Source organism: Carettochelys insculpta, chromosome 6 (assembly GCF_033958435.1).
Source record: "Carettochelys insculpta isolate YL-2023 chromosome 6, ASM3395843v1, whole genome shotgun sequence".
Classification (NCBI taxonomy): Eukaryota; Metazoa; Chordata; order Testudines; family Carettochelyidae; genus Carettochelys; species Carettochelys insculpta.
The window spans coordinates 34,468,055-34,488,437 of record NC_134142.1 but is presented as its reverse complement, the minus strand read 5'-3'; the positions used below and the strand labels follow the sequence as shown (position 1 = coordinate 34,488,437).

The 20,383-nt window shown below is 41.3% G+C and overlaps 1 protein-coding gene across 3 annotated transcripts in view; it reads left to right on the top strand.

The window, feature by feature from the left end:
• The window catches only part of SPATA7 (spermatogenesis associated 7), a 71,711-nt gene that overhangs the window by 35,035 nt on the left and 16,293 nt on the right, over positions 1-20,383 (top strand). For all 3 annotated transcript variants that reach the window (XM_074998772.1, XM_074998771.1, XM_074998773.1), the window contains 4 exons: positions 795-928; positions 8,876-9,351; positions 14,336-14,402; positions 18,530-18,597. In XM_074998772.1, coding sequence (XP_074854873.1) covers positions 795-928; positions 8,876-9,351; positions 14,336-14,402; positions 18,530-18,597 — 745 coding nt within the window. The remainder of the gene's footprint in view (positions 1-794; positions 929-8,875; positions 9,352-14,335; positions 14,403-18,529; positions 18,598-20,383) is intronic.

The window sequence follows — 20,383 nt, the reverse complement described above, 5'->3', positions numbered from 1 at the left end:
AGGGCTATGTTTTGGCAGACCATAGCTCCTTTCCCCACTTTTTCAAGCTTCTGCTCTAGAGAGGCATTTGGACCAAGGTTCGCTAGCTTATATGATTTTCTCCTCCCTCATCCCTCCTGCCCCCAATCCCACAGTGGCCTTTACACAGAAACCCTGTTTAGACTGCTCATGCTCCTGATGTGTGATTTCCTATTTTTGTAGTGCCACAGGACCCTTTGTTGCTGTTACAGATCCAGACTAACACAGCTACCCCTCCGATATTTTTGCAGTGTTATTTGTATGCCTGTCTGGGGACTCTTTCTACTTTTTTCCAGAATTTGACCCAGAATTTATTAGAGTCCTGCAATTCCCTTTGTACACATGTACTTACAAGATACAACATTTACCCATGAAGGTTTTCACCAAAATTTCAATACCATTGTTCAATAAGATTAAACTTGGAAGGGCTTTTAGTTCTGTATGAATGGGCAGAGACCTATGGATTTTCAAGTAGAATCTCATGTTGGTGAACTTGACCCTCCAGTTCCAGTGTAATTTTTTGTAGTTTTACAACTTAGTAGGTATAGCCCTAAAGGAAGCTAAATCCTTCATAAACCGCAACATAATTCTTAATATTTTGCATTGAGGATAGGAGTTATTTTTCATGATTACAGTATGTGCAAACTGAAACACGTGACAACAGTTTACTTTTCTGACTGAATGAAAGGCCACACATATTAATGCATCTAGGGAGACAGACTCAGGACCATTGCTATAAAATCTCACTAATTTTATTTGGTCCTTCATTTCCTAAGTTGCAGACCAGCAACGGAGAGAGAGACTCAAGAGGGAAATTGCCAGGTGTGAGAAGGAGATGAGCGCAGCAAAAAATGCCTCACGGTCCAGCTCCAGAGGGAGTGGCAGGCCTCTGTCATCCACTTTTGTAAAGGTAACTTTATTTCAAATTGCTGATACGTCCCTTTATACATACAGAATTCCCAAGATTTAAAGTTAGATGTTATGGCTGAAGACGTGAAGTCCTTTTTCAGTTTTTACTCACTCCAGGCTCATTCCTTCGTATGGGTTTCAGACTGAGTCAAAACTGAGTAGAGATGTCAGGGTCTGGCCCTTTGCATCTAACCATTAGTGCAGTTGGGCAGAGTCCCCGTGCCACTCTCAACACACAAAGTGCTATCCAACCCAAACCTCCCCAGTTCTGTTTTTACTGCTTGGGTTTTTCCTCTCTTTCCAAGAAAATGAAGATGAGCCTTATCCCCAAGTTTCCTATTGTACTATCAGATTGTGGCATTTTCCTTATTGGTTCCCTACCTCATGCCTACTGCCTGCTTTCTTAGAGTAAAAGTGGATGAGAAGGTTGAAGAGCTGAAATTCCCACACACATCCAGGACAGAGAGCTACTATAATACAGCACATTCTTCCCCAGCTGCCATTCCAGCCTGTGGGACCCTCTCTGTCAGTTGTACAGAGCATTGCCCACTTTCTAATTGCAGAAAAACAAATGCCATTGCCACACTCTTTCCCTGAGGCCCTGCCTCTGCCCCACAAGTGCCCCATGCCTTCTCTGAGGTTGTGCCCCTGCTCACTCCATCTCCCCTCCCTCAGACTCTTGCTCTCCTTTGCCCTTGCTGACTCACTCGTTTTCCCCCAGCTGGGGCAACGGGTTGGCATGAAGGAGGGGATGAGGACTCTGGCTGGGAGTGCAGGCTCAGGCCTGGGATGAGATGTTAGGAGTGCAGGAGCGGCTTCAGGCTGGGGTGTTCAGACAAGGGATTTGAAGTGCAGGATGGGGCATGGGAGTGGGGCAGGGGTTCAGATGTGGAATTGAGCACAGGCTCTGAACTGGGTTGTGGGCTCCAGGCTTGGACCAGAAATGAAGTTCAGGGTGTAAGAGGGGGCTCTAGGCTGGGGCAGTGACGTTGGGGAGTGGAAGGTCTGAGGGCTCTGGCTGGGGGGTGCTGGCTTTTGGGTGGGGCTAGGACTGAGGAGGCTCTGGGCTAGGGCTGAGAGGTTCAGAGTACAGGGAAGGGCTTAGGGCTGGGACAGAGGGTTATGGCATTGGAGACAATTGGGGTGTAAGCTCTGGGTGGCACTTATCACAGATGGGTCCCAAAAGCAACCGGTTCATCCTTTTAGCCCCTAGGTACAGAGGCAGCCAGTGGGCTATGTGCCCTGTCCCCATCCACCAGCGCCACCTGTGCAATTCCCATTAACAATATATGGAGCCCCCTGGGTACCCCTGCACCCAGAAGCTGGTGGAACATAGCAGCCACTTCCAGGAGCCATACGAAGCTAGCCATTGCAGCCAGCTGGACTTTTTAGCAGCCCATTCCGCTGTGCTGATTGGAGTTGCCAGGATCCCTTCTTGACCACACATTCCAGTCAAAAACTGGATGCCTGCAACCCTAACAGAGCACAGGGGAATTGAGCAGCATAAAGGCAGATCTGTAGCCCCTACACTGGCTCACTGTTAGATCTCATGTCACCTCACCCCCCCAAGTGGCCCTCTGCACCAGGCCTGCATGCACTGAATCTGAGACGAGTTCTGCAGCACCCAGGAGTGACACCTCTGACAGCCACTCAGACAGCTGAGCACCACTCTCTGAGGCCATGTCTAGATTACAGGGATTTGTTGAGAGAAGTTTTTGTCGAAAGATATCTCCCGACAAAACTTCTGTCCACAGATCGTGGCCAAACTACCAAGCAGATCACAAGAGCGATCTGCTCTGTCGACAGAGAGCAGCCAAACTGCCTGGCCGCTTTGTTGGCAAAACAGCCAGCTGGAAGCACAGCAGACAGGGCTGCCCAGTGTCCCGGAAACCCTGTCTGTGGACCGAGAGCCCCCCGGAATGTCCAGACCGGCTTTCTGTCAACAGAGGCATTAGTCCTCATGGGGAGTGGGGTACAGCTGTCAACAAAAGTGCTGCACTCTGTCAACTTACTGTCGACAGAATGCCCTGGGAATCTGGACACTGTGGGTTTTGTTGGCAAAACCCTCTAGTGTAGGCATAGCCTCAGTGTTTTGAGAGTTGCTATCATTTAGGATATAGGCGATAAAAGGAACTGGATGGTAGAGTATTCTCACAGGAGTACGTTCTGCTCAGTGAGAATAAGGATAAGAGATTTGGATTCAGTGTCCCCAATGTTGTTAGTTTAGTGAATAAAATATACATAAAATGGATAATAGCACATTTGCAGGCAAAGTAAGATCTTTATATTTGCATCAGAAAATTCCATTCTATGTTATTTCAGTAGTAAATCAGGAAGATGTCACCAAAATAAAACAGTGGAAGATTTTTGATGATTAATCAGTTACAGATTACCTTCACCGTAAAAGGTAATTTGTTTGTGGTGTTTCTGTGTTGCTGTATGTGTTTGCATTTTACAAAATATACACAAACATGACTATCCTAGATTTCCATGCAGAGGCTTGGAAATATGTTCTGCCGATCTAAAATACACACATGCAGCAAATTCTTTTATTTCCCTGTTCCACAAAATTACTAATATGGGGAGATATTAGTCACTTAGTCACATGTTCACATAGTCATTATTACTAGAAAATGAATTTACTGATTTCCAACATGCAAATTCATTTTCTAGTAATAGCAACTAGTGAATGAGAATAACTGGAGTAATATACATTATGTCAGCAATTTATTTCTCTCTTACTTGGAAACGTATTCAATATATCTGATGAAATGCTTGCTAACAAAATTCAGCTTATGCATTTAGTAAAGACTTGCTATCTAAATCCATAAGTTGAATTCTGTTAGCAAGAGCTTCATATATCTCCATGTTTCATTTAGTTTCATCAGATATATTGAATACACTTCCAAGTAAGAGAGAAATAAATTGCTGATTAAAGTACAGTAAACCCTTGATTTTACATACCCCAATTTAGCGGACTTCGGAAACAACGGACAACGCCATTGTTCCCAAGTCTGCTGGGGTATGTAAAAACCTAACTCCCCCACTCCCCCCAAACACCCAGTTAAGGGACTTACTGCTGCTACCTGGAGGAACTGCCACCTCCTCTGCTGGAGCCACATGGCTGGAGCTGCCTCACTGCACGGCTGGAAGCACCCTGCCACATGCAACTGAAGGAGCTGCCATCGACACCAGAGCCGCCACATGCTCCTCCCACAGGGGTGGGGCACATACGCAAGTGCCGTCTGCCCATGTACATGCCCACCCCTGGAGAGAGAAGCGTGTGGCAGCTCTGGTGTCAATGGTGGCTCCTCCAGCCACACGCGGCGAGCCAGCACCTGCCACATGCCGCGGGCACCTCCAGATGCAGTCTGGCAGCTCCAACCACGTGGCAGGCTCTTGCAGTTCCGGCTGCAGCGGCCACAGTCTGGTGAGTCCCCAGCTTTTGCTTTTGGAGGGGGAGTGGGGGGACTCGTGTGGGGGAGCCTAGTGGGGGGGGTAGTAAACCCTCAGATTTAACAGACTTTCGGGATTAACGGATTTTTGGGATTAATTTGTCATTCACTAGTATGGGAAAGTACTGCATTAACCACACTAACTAGCAGCAAAAGCTTTTGCCAACTTTACCTAAGGAAGAATATGCTATTTTCACAATATTGACTTCAGCACAGAATGTTTGATATCGTTTGAATTTACTCTGCATTTAAAGCATTTGTAGACCAACAGTACATTTCCAGCTAATATAGAAAACAGATCATTAGTTGGTTTCTTTCTGCATGACTATATTTCATAGCAAGCAATTTGAATAATGACTGTATTAGAGTGCCAGATAATAATACTTTGAAATTTTAAACAAAACTCTTGAGTATGGATGAATGCATAGACCTACATTAGAAGAAGGGATGGATATGTCAGATTAAGATGTGAGATCTCATTTTTCAGTCACTATCATATTTTCTTCTTTCACTGTCATTTTCTGAATCTCTCTGTTATTCAGATATTTACTACTTTTTAATTATTGTTATTTTTAATTACTTTAATAAACTTTGCTGCCACAGAAAAGGGTGTATGGACACAGGAGCTGGGGATGGCAGAGAGATTTATTAATTACATAAGAACATAAGAATGGCCATACTGGGTCAGACCAAAGGTCCATCCAGCACAGCATCCCATCTGCCGACGGTGGCCAATGCCAGGTGCCCCAGAGAAGGAGAACAGAAGACAATGATCAAGTGATTTATCTCCTGCCATCCATCTCCTGCCCTTGTTCTGAAGGCTAGGGCACCATACTTTATCCCTGGCTAATAGCCATTTATGGACCTAACCTGCAAAAATTTATCAAGCTCTTTTTTAAACCCTAATAGAGTCCTGGCCTTCACAGCCTCCTCCGGCAAGGAGTTCCACAGGTTGACTGTGCGCTGTGTGAAGAAAAATTTCCTTTTATTAGTTTTGAACCTACTACCCATCAATTTCATTTGGTGTCCCCTAGTTCTTGTATTATGGGAAAAGGTAAATAATTTTTCTATATTCACTTTCTCCACACCATTCATGATTTTATATACCTCTATCATATCGCCCCTCAATCGCCTCTCTTCCAAACTGAAAAGTCCCAGTCTCTCTAGCCTCTCCCCATATGGGACCTGTTCCAAGCCCCTAATCATGTTAGTCGCCCTTTTTTGAACCTTTTCTAATGCCAATATATCTTTTTTGAGGTGAGGAGACCACATCTGCACGCAGTACTCAAGATGTGGGCGTACCATAGTTTTATATAGGGGAAGTATGATATCTTTTGTCTTATTATCGATCCCTTTTTTAATAATTCCTAACATCCTATTTGCCTTACTAACTGCCGCTGCACACTGCGTGGATGTCTTCAGAGAACTATCCACTATAACTCCAAGATCCCTTTCCTGATCTGTCGTAGCTAAATTTGACCCCATCATGTAGTACGTGTAATTTGGGTTATTTTTTCCAACATGCATTACCTTACACTTATTTTCACAATATTTGATATTTCTAAAAGGAACATTGTGTATCTTCACCTAGATGGTGTAAAGTTTTCCCTCTGTTCAGTAAAACATCATGTTAGATTTCATATTGCAACATTTCTAGGTCTCCATAGCCACATTGTTGCACAGAAGTTAGGTAAAGAGTCAGACACACAGAAAAATTTGTGGCTTGTTTTGTACAATCGGAGTTACCTAGTTTCAGTTTTTGAGTTTGAAGAATCCTCTCCCTGGATTTGAAGGTTGTGATACTACCTAAGCATGTGACTTCTCTTTTTTTTATATTAGTTGTGGATCAGAAACCAGATACAAGTCCATCAGAGAGAAATCCCAGATTTATAGCATTTTTTATCCAGATTTATTTTGTGGTTTTCTATAAATCTTAGCAGTTTCTCCATTTCAAAGTCAGCCAGATCTATCAGGCTGACTTCTTTCAGTTTAATCTGCAGATGACATTCATAACAACAACTTAATTGTACAATTCCCTTGATCTTAAAGGATCCCAAAGTCCCATATGATCAGAGTACCACTGAAATACAACCATCCGCAAGGTAGATTTCAGCAACCAGGAAGATGGCACAGTGGCGTAGTGTATGGTGTGGGGAACAGGAGCGGGGAAGTTTTCCCTAGTAGAAATCTTTGCTCTTGTGACTGAAGGTTGCACCTCCCTGGTCTGGCACCCTTGGGACCTCAGTGATCCTGGACGAGGGACTTTGCTGGAGGTGAATGCCTCCCAGTCCCTGGCTGCCCCTGCAGGCCTGCCATAGTGGGCTCTCTGGGCCTGGCTCCGTGTGGGGCTGCTGGGGATGCTGGCTTCCCAGGCATGGCTCTGTGTAGGGTTGCTAGTTACCAGACCCCAGCTCCATGCCAGTGGACTACAGCTCCCCAACCCTGACTCCACAGTAGGGGATGCTGGCTCCCCAACCCAAGCTCTATGCTGGGCTGCTGGGGGCTGCCAGCTCCTCAACCCCAGCTCTGAGTGGCACTGCTGGGGGATGCTGGCATCCTGGTCCTGGCCCTGACCCATTGCGAGGCTACCTAGGGATGCCTCCTCCAGACCCAGACCCACTGCCCCCTGCAGGGCTGCCAGAATGTCAGCTTGGGTGCCCTCCTGACCTGGATGAGGGATGTTGCTGGACAAGAGAATGCCAGGTTTCGGAGGTGTAACCTGTAGTGCCTTGGCATCAAACAAAGCAGACTTTGGTTTGTAAATTCTTATCTAAAAAACTCAGAGTCATCAAACTGGAACTTATTCCTTGAAGGAAAAATAGCTGGACTGATCCTACCATGAGTCAAATCTGTGGTTCAAGCAAGACAAGGTATTTCTGATGTGATGCTCAGACAACTCTATGATTGGGTGCATCTGACTGACTGACCTGAGATGAGGAAATTTTCAAGATATCAGCCGAGACAAACGCCAAGTGTAAATATCAGTGTCACTTCTGATAAATTTTCTTCTGGAGAATAAATACCTTCAACCACTTAAGTTATTAGCAGTTGAAAAAAATACTGAAGTCAGTGAAATTACTCTTGTGTAAGAGCCATTTAAATGAAGAGAGAATCACATCTGTCATATTTTCCATTTTCAATTATTGTTGCAGGGTCTGTTTTTTTTTTTTTTCAGAAAGAAATAGCACAAAATTGGTTGGTAGCTGTTAATGTGTAGTATGTGCTTTGCTCAGTTTCAGAAAATCTAGTTGTAAAATGATAGCTATGACCACATGGAAATCTATTTGTGCATATGAAATAATATTAGGAAATGGTATTAAGTTTTTAGCTCTATTGTTAATTTCAGATGGGCTGTGCCTGCATTCATAGCTATAATTGCCTAGTCAGAGGTCTGTCTCAAAATACTTACGGTTATGGTTATATAGCTATTTGTATTCTAAAGACATATTGTACTCAGATTAATAATGCCTGAATTAAATAAGCGAATTTTTATGGAAACCAAAAATACCATATAAAGCTGTGGTGTCCAACCAGTTCTGAAGCAGAGGCCACTATAGTCCTTTAATTCATGTCCTATAAAATGAACTGAATTAACAAGTTTTGTAAGTTGCTCTTTGAGTAATCCACTATATTGTTTATACGGTATTGATAATGAGATGTGCTAGAGTAACAATGTAGCCTTGTGGATTTTTCCCTGAGCTTATATGCAAATTAAATATTGTTCTCTCTCACGCTCTCTAGGCGATCCTAGCGAGCAGTTTTTTTTATATATATATATATATATATATATATAGAATGTGTTGTTCCTTCCTCCCTCACATAGTTTATACTTAACAAATTTCAGATTGTAAAGATAAAAAATATATATTTAAGTTTTTGGCAAGTGGTAGTTTCAATCTTCTGAGTCAGTTTCCTAGCTGCAGCCTGGCCTTGGAATTAATAAAATGTAAGAAATAACTCTTGCCATCTTGTAGAAATACTAGCACCTTTGTTCTTCTCCAACTCTAACTGTGATGCTACACATTTCCAGAGATGTGTTAAAGGCTTGCGCAATAACTGTATCAGTTTCATAACTATAATTTCACATTTAACTATTTCTTTCAGGTCAAGCAAATTGTTCAGACCAATTGTCTGAGATAAATAGTTGCTTTTTTACAGGCTTTATGTGCCTCATACTTTAGAGCCATGTCTACATTAGCCCAAAACTTCAAAATGGCCATACAAATGGCCATTTCGAAGTTTACTAATGAAGCGCTGAAATACATATTCAGCACCTCATTAGAATGCCCGCAGCCACGGCATTTCAAAATTGATGCAGCTCGCCGCCACGTGGCTCGTCCAGACGGGGCTCCTTTTCGAAAGGACCCTGGCAACTTCGAAATCCCCTTATTCCTAGCAGCAGATTTCGAAGTGGGCTGCTGTAGACGTAGTCTCTTGAAAAGAAGCCAGTTAAGCAGTCATTTCATAAAACGTTACCATTTGTGTTTTTGTAGAGTTCATGTGAAGCAGAAGCCAATGACCAACTATCTCCTCAGACACAAAATGCACAGAGGTATTTGTCTAGATCATTATTGTCTTCGGACAGGCAAGGCCTGGATCTTCCCAACTCTGCAAAATATACTAGAAAAGATACTCGGAAAACATCTAATGCCTCGATCTCTAACTCAAGTGCTTCAAGTCCACAAAGAAAATTCTCTGGAGTTTCATACAGTTCCTCTGCTGAAAGTGTTATGAACATTGGTTGTTCTCACAACCATCAGGATACTGAGTCCAAAGTGTACAGCGGGGATCTCTTAGATAGGCACTCTGACCACTTTACTGACAGTCACCAACCATTCACTCCACGCACCCTAAAGTCAGATGCTAAATCCTTCTTGTCACAGTATAGGTATTACACTCCTGCTAAAAGGAAAAGGAAGGACCCCCCGAAGCAGCAAGTGGAAGCAGAAACACAAACGGACTTAAGCAGGTACAGAGACTAACATATAATTTTAAAACAGTGTTATTGATGTTTGAATCATAGGAGGATATTCATAAAGATACATATTACAGAGAAGTCATCTTTAATCTACATGGGTGCAAATCCAGCATAATTTAATTGACATGACTACAACTCTTCCATGTTTACTGGTGGTGTAAATTGGAGCAGAATATTGCCTTTTGTGTTAAAGAACCCTCGAGGGACTTGCTCCAGTCTGTATCACAGATTGGGAGCTTCATTCTCTACTCTACTCTACTCATTCTCTACTCCCTTTTATGTTGTGTCACTAGTTACATCTATGCATTGTGGATTTTAACTCTTACCAGAGCTAAATGGTGGTATTCTAAATGCACTTTGTAGTGGTGTCTGTGGTAGCACAAGGTAGAGGAAAGAGGAGACTCATTCTCCATGCATCTGTTCTCCCTGCTCTCTTTTCTTTAGACACTGACTTTCTCTGTCTTCTCCAAGTTTCACACATGAACTTTCTTTCCCTCTGCAGCTCCTGCAGCCTATATAGGCTACGTCAATGCTAGAGAGTTTTCTTGAAAAAACTCTGGGGCATCCACATTCCCAAGGCATTCTGTCAGCAGTAAATTGACAGAAGGCGGCACTTTTGTTGACAGCATTCTGCAGCTCCCCCATGAGGCAGAAAGCCTCTGTCCACAGAGATCTGTCAACAGAAAGCCAGTCTGGATGCTCAAGGTGGGGTGGAGTGGGGCTTCTGTCAACAGACAGAGCTTCCAGTTGACTATTTTGCTGATAAGCAGCTGAGCAATTCATCCGCTCTCTGTCGACAGAGCAGATCACTGTTTTGATCCACTTTGCAGTCTGGCCACAATCTGTTGACAGAAGTTTTGTTAGAAGATATCTTCTGACAGTAACTTCTGTTGACAGATTGCTCTAGTGTAGGCATAGCCTTAGTGAGTATTCTGGTGCCTACTTGACTCTCCGTCCCTTTTTGAAATCTCACTCAGAATGCCTTTTCCCCTTGACTATGGTTACGTCTACTCTACAAGATAGATTTGAATTTATTAATAGCGATTTTGTAACACTGGCTTTTATAAATTTGAATTTGACTATCCTCACCTTCCCACATGCTCCTCAGAAAGTCATCTTATTGCTGCCACACTCAATTAGCAAACATTGACTGTTACAGCAATGCATTGTGGGGACCTAACCCACAGTTTCCTCATCCATGTAGCATTCTGGGTATGCTTGCTGGTCTTTGACATCATCTTCCCACGTTGCTTTTTCCTCATTCCCCTCCCATGGTAAGCAAACATCCAGTTTTCCAGCCAGAAGGAAGGAAAAGTGGAGCATCAATGAAGATCACCAATTTAACAGAAATCTTTTTCTTCCATAAGTGAACAGCTTTTTAAAACTGTAGCTGTAACTGAATTATCAAGGATTTTGTAGAAATCAGCAGGTGTGTCTTCTCCACTGGCCCTCCACTGATTGTCCTCCCTCACTTGATTGCATCTGATCCCTAGAAATAACACAGGGACAATGAAAAGCATGAAGAAAGAGTAGCTAGTAAAGATTTAGAAAAAAGAGAGTAGCTGAGGGGAGGGTACAGCTTCTGTGCAGTCTGTATTCTCAACTGGCCCTCCACTCACTCTTCCCTGCATGAAGGGGTCAAAAGTTAGAAGAAACAGGGTAGAAAAGGCTAGGAAAAAAGATTTTTGTCTTCCCTCTTCATTAGTCAGAAATTGCCAACATAGAGGATGGGGCTTGCCACGTGTCATTGCCATTGTGGCCTGGTTTGCTATTTTGGAGGTTGAATGACCAGTTGACATGGTCCCCGACAATCTTTTTGGGGTGGGGGGGTCTGTGGCTCAAGGGCCACTTGAACTGTTCCCCCCCTCCACCGCATGGCAGACAGGCCCTGCAATTCATGCTGCAGAGGGAGACTTCCCCCAGTGGCAGCTAACCCCCTGGGTTCTTGTTGGGGCAGGGGGTGTTGGGGTGTATCAGTGCAGGGCCAGGTGAAGTATTCCTCCCAGGCAGCTGTAAGCCCCCGAAAATCTTAGCTGCTGGAGGAGACTTCCCCTGGCGGCAGCAATGCCCCAGAAATCTTAGCCACCAGGGAAGACTTCCTCCCCAGTGACAGAAAAGCCCCAAAAATATTTGGGGGTGGGCAGTTGAAGCAGTCCCCCAGATGGCTGCAAGTCCCCACAATTCAAAGCTTCCAGGGGAAACTTCCCCCCGGTTTCAGAAAGGCCCTGAAAATTGTGGCTGCTGGGGGAGACTTCCCCCCCCCCCAGGTAGCAGCTAGCCCCTTGGGCCTTTGTTGAGGTGGGGGCATGGTGGGATTTCTAAGGGTGGCCAGTTGAAGTAGTCGCCCCGGGGCAGCTGCAAGCCCCCGAAAAAAAAAAATCTTTCCCACTGTTGGAGGCCTAACCACACACAAGCCAGGACATGGTGCTGCCTGGCAGCATGGTCAGCACCAAACAGCAGGCACATCCTTTTACTGGGTCAGGGCCTAGCCACGTGAAGTGGTTGAGAGCGGGAAGGATCCCGACTGCATGGTGCCTATGGGAGTGTTGAGGGGGGCACGCATAAATGTAAACCACTGAGAAGTTTCTTGGACTCTTACACAAGCATGACCCCCACAACAGCCTTGCCGACTCACAGTGCGGTCAGGCTGTGGCTGGTACCAGGCACCACAGAAAAATATACCAAGTGCTTAACTAGCAGAGGTAGAGACAGAACCATGAACTCTGTGCTGGGGCTGCTTGTAATTGTAGATGTGCTCACAGTGCCAATAGCAAAGAAAGACATTTCTCAGGCTCTCATATAAACATGACCCCACAGCCACAGGCTTCCTGGTCCTGATTTGAAATTCATGGTCTTCCTGTTACATAATTCCTGCGCACCTGAAGAGCAGTGTCCAGAGCAGAGCACTGAGACGGGCATTGTGGGTTACATACAGGACACCTCTGGGGGCTAATAAATTCAGATTTAAGACGTGGTACTTCCACACTGGCCTTTATTTGAACTTTTAAATTCAAATTAGATGCTACACCAAGCAGGTTCTGACAATGTTATGATACCGATATTAGTGCTCCCTAAATCAAGCTAATGGTATTTACAGTGAAGACAGTCATGTGGTAATATTGAGCTAACTGTTTTAGATTCGAATTTGTAGTGTAGATGTAGCCTAAATCTCCTAATGCTGCTCTTTTCCTAAAGTATTTGATTCTATTTGTAGTTAAAACATTTTAGGACCAGTTTATGTGACCATTTTTACAAGATAAAGTTGCTTTCTCTTGGACAGCACTGCTATTTGAAGGAGCGGACATATTAATGCAAGAGAAGGCAATTTTATTTTATATAAATGGTTCACAAAGGCTGAGTTTTGGTATCGGATTTTCCTTCTGAAACAAGTTGAGGACCTTAATCGCCTCAATGCCTATATCCCTTATGCTGCTCTTTCTTGTCTGATCTGTCTGTCCTGTCTAGAGTTGTTATGATTTCCCACACACTAGCATATGAGCACCTTTGAACGAAAGAGTGACTGTGCATGTGCATGCTTTGAGGAAACGAGAGACAATAATCACCGTGGGGCCAGTATGCAAGATGCTGAATGCCCTCCACTCCCACATAGGATCAGGGCTGAAATCTGTACTGTTAAATTTCAAGTGGCAAATAGAGCAGCCCTGAAAGCACTTTACTCTAAAGCAGGAGGATTATTTTAGGAATCTTGGGAATACTGATGCAGGAAGAGCACAACCTCTGTCAATTCCATAGATCATTCAAGTAGCATTCCCAGTCTAAAACCAGAGTTTGGCTGGTGGATGTAATTAAAACACTGAACAAAACATTTGCAAGAAACTCTATGAACTTTTCTTCTCTCCCTTCCTCTGTTAACTTTGTCACTTCCTTTTGACATAGATTGTGACTAAAGTAATATGATCTATTGGTAAATATACTTCACCAGAGATAAAATGCCAAAACACATTTAGAAATTAAAATTCTGGAAAGATAGTCCCTTTGTATAGATTGGCAGATAGATCACTTAGATGAAATTTCCATTGATACATTGGGGTATATAGGTGTTTTAATGTATATTTAAAACGAATACCTATGCCCCCTTTCCATATGCAGCATAAAAGCATATAGAAGAAATATTATGTTGAGCTGTTTTAAATAGCTTTATTAAGACTTTTATAATCAAATATATATTTTTGTAATATATGGACTACTGGTAATTGAATTTGATCATTTAAATAGAGATCAAGATACCCAATATCATTCATGTTTTTTACTTCAAGTTTTTCGTAAACCTTTTTGAGAATTTCAGCTAGTTTCTGTTTTTAATTCATTTTTCCTTAACAGTTGAAGTTTGTGACGTGTATGAGTTAATTTCATGTATATGAAGGGTGGTATATAGGCCAGATTGGACACTCATTTTATTAAAAACATAGGCAGTAGTAGAACAAGAGTTTCCTATACCTTACCCTGTATTTAGAGGTGGCTGGTCTTTGCTTCTCTTATTCCTTATATTTTGGATTTCAGAAGACTGCATGGGTGATAATTTACCATTCATATTTGTAGTGTTGACTTGCTGCATGTAAGTTACATAATGCCCCCATTCCATTTTATAATAATGTGCAGGACAGCCTCCACTCCCAATCCTAGATATTTATTTTGAATATGTTATTTACCCATGACTGCTATGTAGTCACTAGATCAATTTGGAAGATCTAGTTAGATGATCTAGACTTTAGTGTCTCAAATCTTGCCATTGTGAAAAATTTACTCTTTGTTTCACTGTGACGGTAGAAGCTACGGCAGAGTTTTTCAAAGATGCCTAAATGAGTTGAATGTCCTTGAAATTTAATTGGACTCAAATATCCAGATCCCCTAGGTGACTGAAAATTTCTGTCAGTGTGTAGAGAAAACAACTGTTTGAACTACATGGCATGTATATTCTGAGAGATCTCTCTAATATTTTTTTAAAACTTTGTAGTTTCCAATCTGAGACCAGAGAAACTGAGAGAAAAGATACGACCATGCTGCAAAAGATCATAATACAGGTAATAAACAATTCCAAAGGAATGAACTGGAATTAGGGCTGTTAATTAATTCCAGTTAACTTGTGATAAATGCAAAAGAATTAAAATTATTAATTGCAGTTTTTAAAAGCACAATCACACTGTTAAACAATATACTACCAATACAAATGTATGAAATATTTTGGATATTTTCTAAATTTTCATGTATATTTTGTGTTGTAATTGAAATAAAATTGTATATTTTTGATTTATAGATATTTGCATTGTGAAAATGGTAAAAGAAATAGTGTTTTTCATTTACCCCACACAAGTACTGTAGGGCAAACTGTTGTGAAAGTACAACTTACAAATGTGTATTTTTGTTACATAACTGTACTCAAAAACAAAACAATGTAAAACTTTACAGTCCATTTCTGATGCGGCAAATCTCTAAGGCTACAGCTATGCTGTAGCTGTAACTCAAAATAACTAATGAAATAGAGTAATTTATTTTGAGTTAACATATTTTGAACTAGGTGCCATCCACACAGCACCGAAGTTCGAAATAAGTGGCTATTTTGAAGTTTTCACTACCCCTCACATGACGAGGATTACCAGAACCAGAATACTACACTCAAAATAGCACTGCTATTTCGAATGTGGTGTTTAGCTGCAGAGTTGCTATTTCAAGATACCTTTGTATTTTGTATCCCAAAAGAGTAACTATAGTGTAGCCGTAGCCTAAGATAACCAAGTTTGTTTACACTTAAGAAATGGGCAGTATTATCTCCTTTATTTACAATGTTACCAGAAAGAGAGACAATATATTTGCATGGCACTTTCGTAGCGTACATTGCAAGGTATTTATTTACCAGATGTGCTCAACATTTGTATGCTTCAGCCACCATTCCAGAGGACATGCTTCTATTCACATTATGCTCATGACAAAAATAACATATTAATTATATTTTTGGGTGAACTCCTTAGGGTAGAATTTTATGTCTCCTGTTCTGTTTCACCCACGTTCTGCCATATGTTTCAAGTTGTCTTGAATGATGACCCAGTACATTATTCATTTTAATAACACTTTCACTGCAGATCTCACAAAACACAAAGAAGGTCTAATGCAAGATTTGTAAAGATAGTTATAGCACTCAACTCAAGATTTACGAATATAAAGTGCCGTCCAAAAGAGGAATGAGGTGTAGAGCATGTTTTCAGAAATCTTAAAGGAGCAATGTTTGTATGTGGGAACTACAGAAACTGAACCACCAACAAGGAAACCTTCTGCTGGTCGCTTCTGACTCAGATGTTGAAAAGAAACATGTGGCAATCTGCATTATTTTGTGGGCAAAGACCCACTTTGTCAGATGCATGAGTGGGGGGTTCCAGAGGAGGGTTTAAACATACGGGCTTATGAAAAGGAGGGAGTCCCAGTCAAGAGGAGGGCCAGAGTTGACAAGATCTGTTGAGTCAACTCCAGCCCTCCTCTTGACTTGGATTCCCTCCTTTTCATATTTAAACCCTCCTCTGGAACCCCTGACTCATGAGTCTGAGGAAGCAGGTCTTTGCCCATGAAAGCTTATGCTCCCAAGTATTTGTTAGTCTATAAGGTGCCACAGGACTTCTTGTTGTTTTTGAAGATACAGGCTAACTTGCCTATCCCTCTAAAACTTGTTAAGCATCATGAACAGGCACAAAGTGGTTGAAGATGGATTGTATAAGGATTTTTAGTGCCATAACTTGAATGTGTGCTTGAGATCTGGACTGACACAAATCTGAATATTAAGAAGGAGCCTTTTTATGCAGTTAGGTTAGAGAACTAAAAAGAACTTGTGTAAAACCATTCCCATTCCTAATTATGCAATCGAGCAGTTTCTAGTGCTCTGAAAATTTAAAAAAAAATCCAGCTATTGTCCACAATAGTATCGAGAGCCATCTCATATTATGAACTTTCTTGATATAATATGAACTTCCTTGTTGAATCTGATAGCTCTCTACCCGCTGATATTAAAGACATAGCTAAGTATTTGTATAAGAAACAGTTATAGCTGCTTAACCTTCAAGTTGGTATTAGGGCTACAGAATCAAAAAGCATGTTTCAAAAGCTCTGTAAATAAGTATTTTACCGAATCTTCATTTTATACAAAGCATAATATATGTAATAGTTGCTAGCTTTTCATATTGTAACCCCCTAGGAGCTGTTTCATCAGGCTGTAATTTGGGGACTTCCTTGTTTCCTTCCATAGTTAACTTCAGAGAGAGAGAGAGAGATGTGTTTGTTGCCTGCCCCTTTCTCTCTCACACATGCTTAATTTGCTGCAACACCCTATACACAAGAAGATGAGTTGAGGCAGAAGTCTCAGCCTTTTAGTATTTGTTACCAGTCAACTTATCTTCACAGTACACTATGAAATACACTTTTGATAGTCAAAGAAGATTTTTATAACAATTGTGATTACCTGATGCATATTTTTTGTCTTTTATACTAACAAGTCTCTTTATTAGGTTCTGCTGCCCTTCTCCGTGTTGATTAGTAACTTACTCTACAAAAAGTGCCACTGATTTCAGTAGCATGAGTGAATTTTAGCATGAGAAAGGCAGGAAGTTGCTGTCCCTTAGCTAATATTTTTCAGACACGGTATGTGATCTTGTGATCATAATTGCAATAGCACAGAAATGTCTGTCATTTATCAGGGGAGAATTTCAGTAGTTTTTTAATCTATCCTATTGATTTGTGCTAAGTGGCTTCAAGGCTGAAGATATTTTATCTTCTTAGTATCCACTTCTACTCATTTTTTGTGGAAGAGTATAACTTGGAACTGAGAGTCTTCAAATAGAGGTCAAGTTTGGGACTCATCCTATAGCCTGTCCACAGATACATATTCCTTAACAATTATCATGTCAACGTTAATAGAATTACTCACAGATACGGACTGCTGACCAAAGATCACAGGATTGTACCCTTAACGTCTGAGGTTAAGAATAAAGCAAATAGTTTTGTTTATGATTTGGGGATATTTACTGCTTTATGTCTTCCTTGAAAATGATAGAGTGGCTGCATCTGAACTGGGCAGAATTTGATCCTGAAAAAACTTTAGTATAGTAAACTCATATCTGGCAGCCCTGGAACCAGGAGATTGCTGGATATTCAAATATTCTGGATAATAGAGAGGTATACCTAGCAATGCATAACACTAAAGAAAAACAAGATTAGGTATTAAGAAACAAACCAAAATGTGTTCAGAGTATTTTATTCACCAACAACAGTAATATTGTACATTGCAAACTTTTACTGTATTTGCTGTATTTATTTGTATTTACTTTCACTGTACTGTACTTATGGAAAATGCAACTAAAATTTACTTATGTTTAAAATGCTGGTTATTTGAGAGTTCCAGGTAATGGAATACAGTAAACTCTTTCATATCTGGCAATGAGGTTGCTCCTCTCCAATCCAGCTGAGTTCTCTGTGTTCATACGGCAACCCCTGTCATGTCTGCCTTTTTTTTTTTTTCTGTTGAAAGACTGACAGTAATGGAGCTTTAATGGCCTTTTCTGAATATTTAAAATGCAAGCCATAGACAACTTTGACATCTCTCTGTGAGTGCCTTACTGGAGGGGGAATGACCAAGTGATTAGTGCAATGGCATAGCACCATCAGATTTTACTCCCACCTCTACCACTGACACATCTTGTGTGGTTAGATAAGTCATTTTGGCCTGATTTTCAGAGTAGCTGAGTACCCATAGCTCCCTTGGCTTCATCTGAAGATTTAGGTATTCACTCTATGTTCAGATTAGGCCTTTAACTTCCAGATACTTTAATGTACTGTTAATATTGACCTCAGAAAGGTGTTGTGAGGTTTTATTAATATTTTGAAGTACTCTGAGATCCTTGAATAACAGATATGTATGTTTCTATTATTACAGCAAAGGATTATTGAGAACATAGTATGAAAACCAATGTTAATAGATTAGCTGAATCGTGTGCAGATGATAAAATTTCAACAAAATTCTCCCTTAGGTTTTCTAAGCTGCAATTTCCTAATGACTATATGTTTGGCACAAACTTCCTCTGCCCCCACACTCCTGACTAACCATGTTCTGATCCTTGTTTTACTATGTAGTGTTGCACCAATACTAAAGATGTTATCTTTGTGTTTGTAGGCTGAAGACATTTCTGCTCAAGATGAGTCTGAGGGAAGGATGAATGCTTTTCAATACTCCTTGCCAAGGTGCCTGATTTGCAGGAGGAAACATTTTAACATTCTTTATTGCTTGCCTTACTGCTCCTTGTTAAGCTCTTTGGCAATTATTACCATTTCTGTCTGTGAGCTGTTTTATAGAAAGGAAATTTTGCAGATTAATGTGTATGCATAGATGTAGTCACGTTTTTCTTAAGATAAAATTCCAACATGAAACCAATAAGTGAGGCATGTGAAACAATGAAGGAATCTTTATATGCTGTAGCTTCTCTTAATGTGTATGCCACTGTCCTCTTGCATCCACATTTCCTGTGCTTATTTCAGAAAGAGTTTCCATTAGACAGGAATGAGTATGACAAAGTCAACATATCTAATAACTCCTTACACACACAAGGACTAAGATCAGAACTTACTGCTATTTCTTTTGTTAGGTTGATCATGATAGTGTCATTGATGTAATCCCATAGATACACATGAATAAGTACATTTCAGAGGAAAATAAATTCCTCAATACCTGACTATCTGAATTATCCATGACAGAAGGTTAGAGACTGAGTAGGATCTTACCTTCAGATAGCAATAACTAGTGATACTAAGTGAGACTGGTGGAGATACCCAGGCTTTCACCCTTTTGTTTATGGCTACCTTTTCTCCCAATTTTTTACAATACCATGCCTTCCATTTGTGCTTCTGCATCAGCTACGTTGTGATGCTAACTATGCCCAAGATAGCTGATAGCCTTCTATGAGATTGTACTGCTTTTATGTGTCCTTTTACCACTATCTCATCCTCTGCTACCCTACACAGCCACACTGCCATCTGAGCCCACTGCTAATTATTCCTGATAATCCCCCTGTGATCTGCCATACAGGCTAAAAATAAATAACAAGCCTCATTTGAAGACAAAGCACACACCGTGTATTTTGGAGTCATCTCATACTAAGTTGCTATAGCAGATGTAGTCTCAGTGGGTAAAACATCAGGATAAAACAGATTTAGTGAGTGATGTTTTCAGTAACAAAAGAGCCAGTGACAGGCAAACTATAAATCAGTGAGTCAATCAAAGCTCTACTTCTAAAATACTTAACTCTAGAAATCTAGGAAATATTGTAAATCTAACAGTGCTTCCTCTCTGGTTCTTGTCTCAGTTTCTGCCTGAAAAACAAACACAAATTGATCTAGTTTTCAAGTTCAGAAAGAGGACATTAAGATACAACTGATCTTTTGAGACATCTGAAATTAGCATTACATACACACCACCTCAGAAACCACATCGAACAGACAGATAAAATCTGGTTCCCGAACCATTGACTGTTTAGTATTTGAATACAATATAAATTATGAAGACGTGCAAATGAGAGGGCACCGAGTAGAGTTAGGTAGAGCCACATAAATAAGATTACGCAGAGATTCTATTCACTTCTTGATGAAGTTTGAGCCTGTAACTTAAAATGGTAGCTCACTTCTTGTAGGCTTCTGGGTTTTTAAAGTGCTTATATACAAATGCTAGAAATCTAAAGAAAGAGATGGGTAAATAAGAGTGCCTTATATTAAATGAGGGTATTGATATAATAGGCATCACAGAAATTTTGTGGAATGAAGATAATCAATGGGATACAGTAATCCCAGGATACAAAATATATTGGAAGGCCAGCCTAGATCAGGGTAAGCAAACTTTTTATGCCACACCTGCTTTTCAGCCGTGCAATTATCTGGGCCCATGGTGCTCCCCCGCCACACCTGTGGGAGGACCTCAGGAAGAGATGCAGGAAGGGGCATGCACAGACCAGGGGCTCAAGCCGGGGGGGAAAGGATG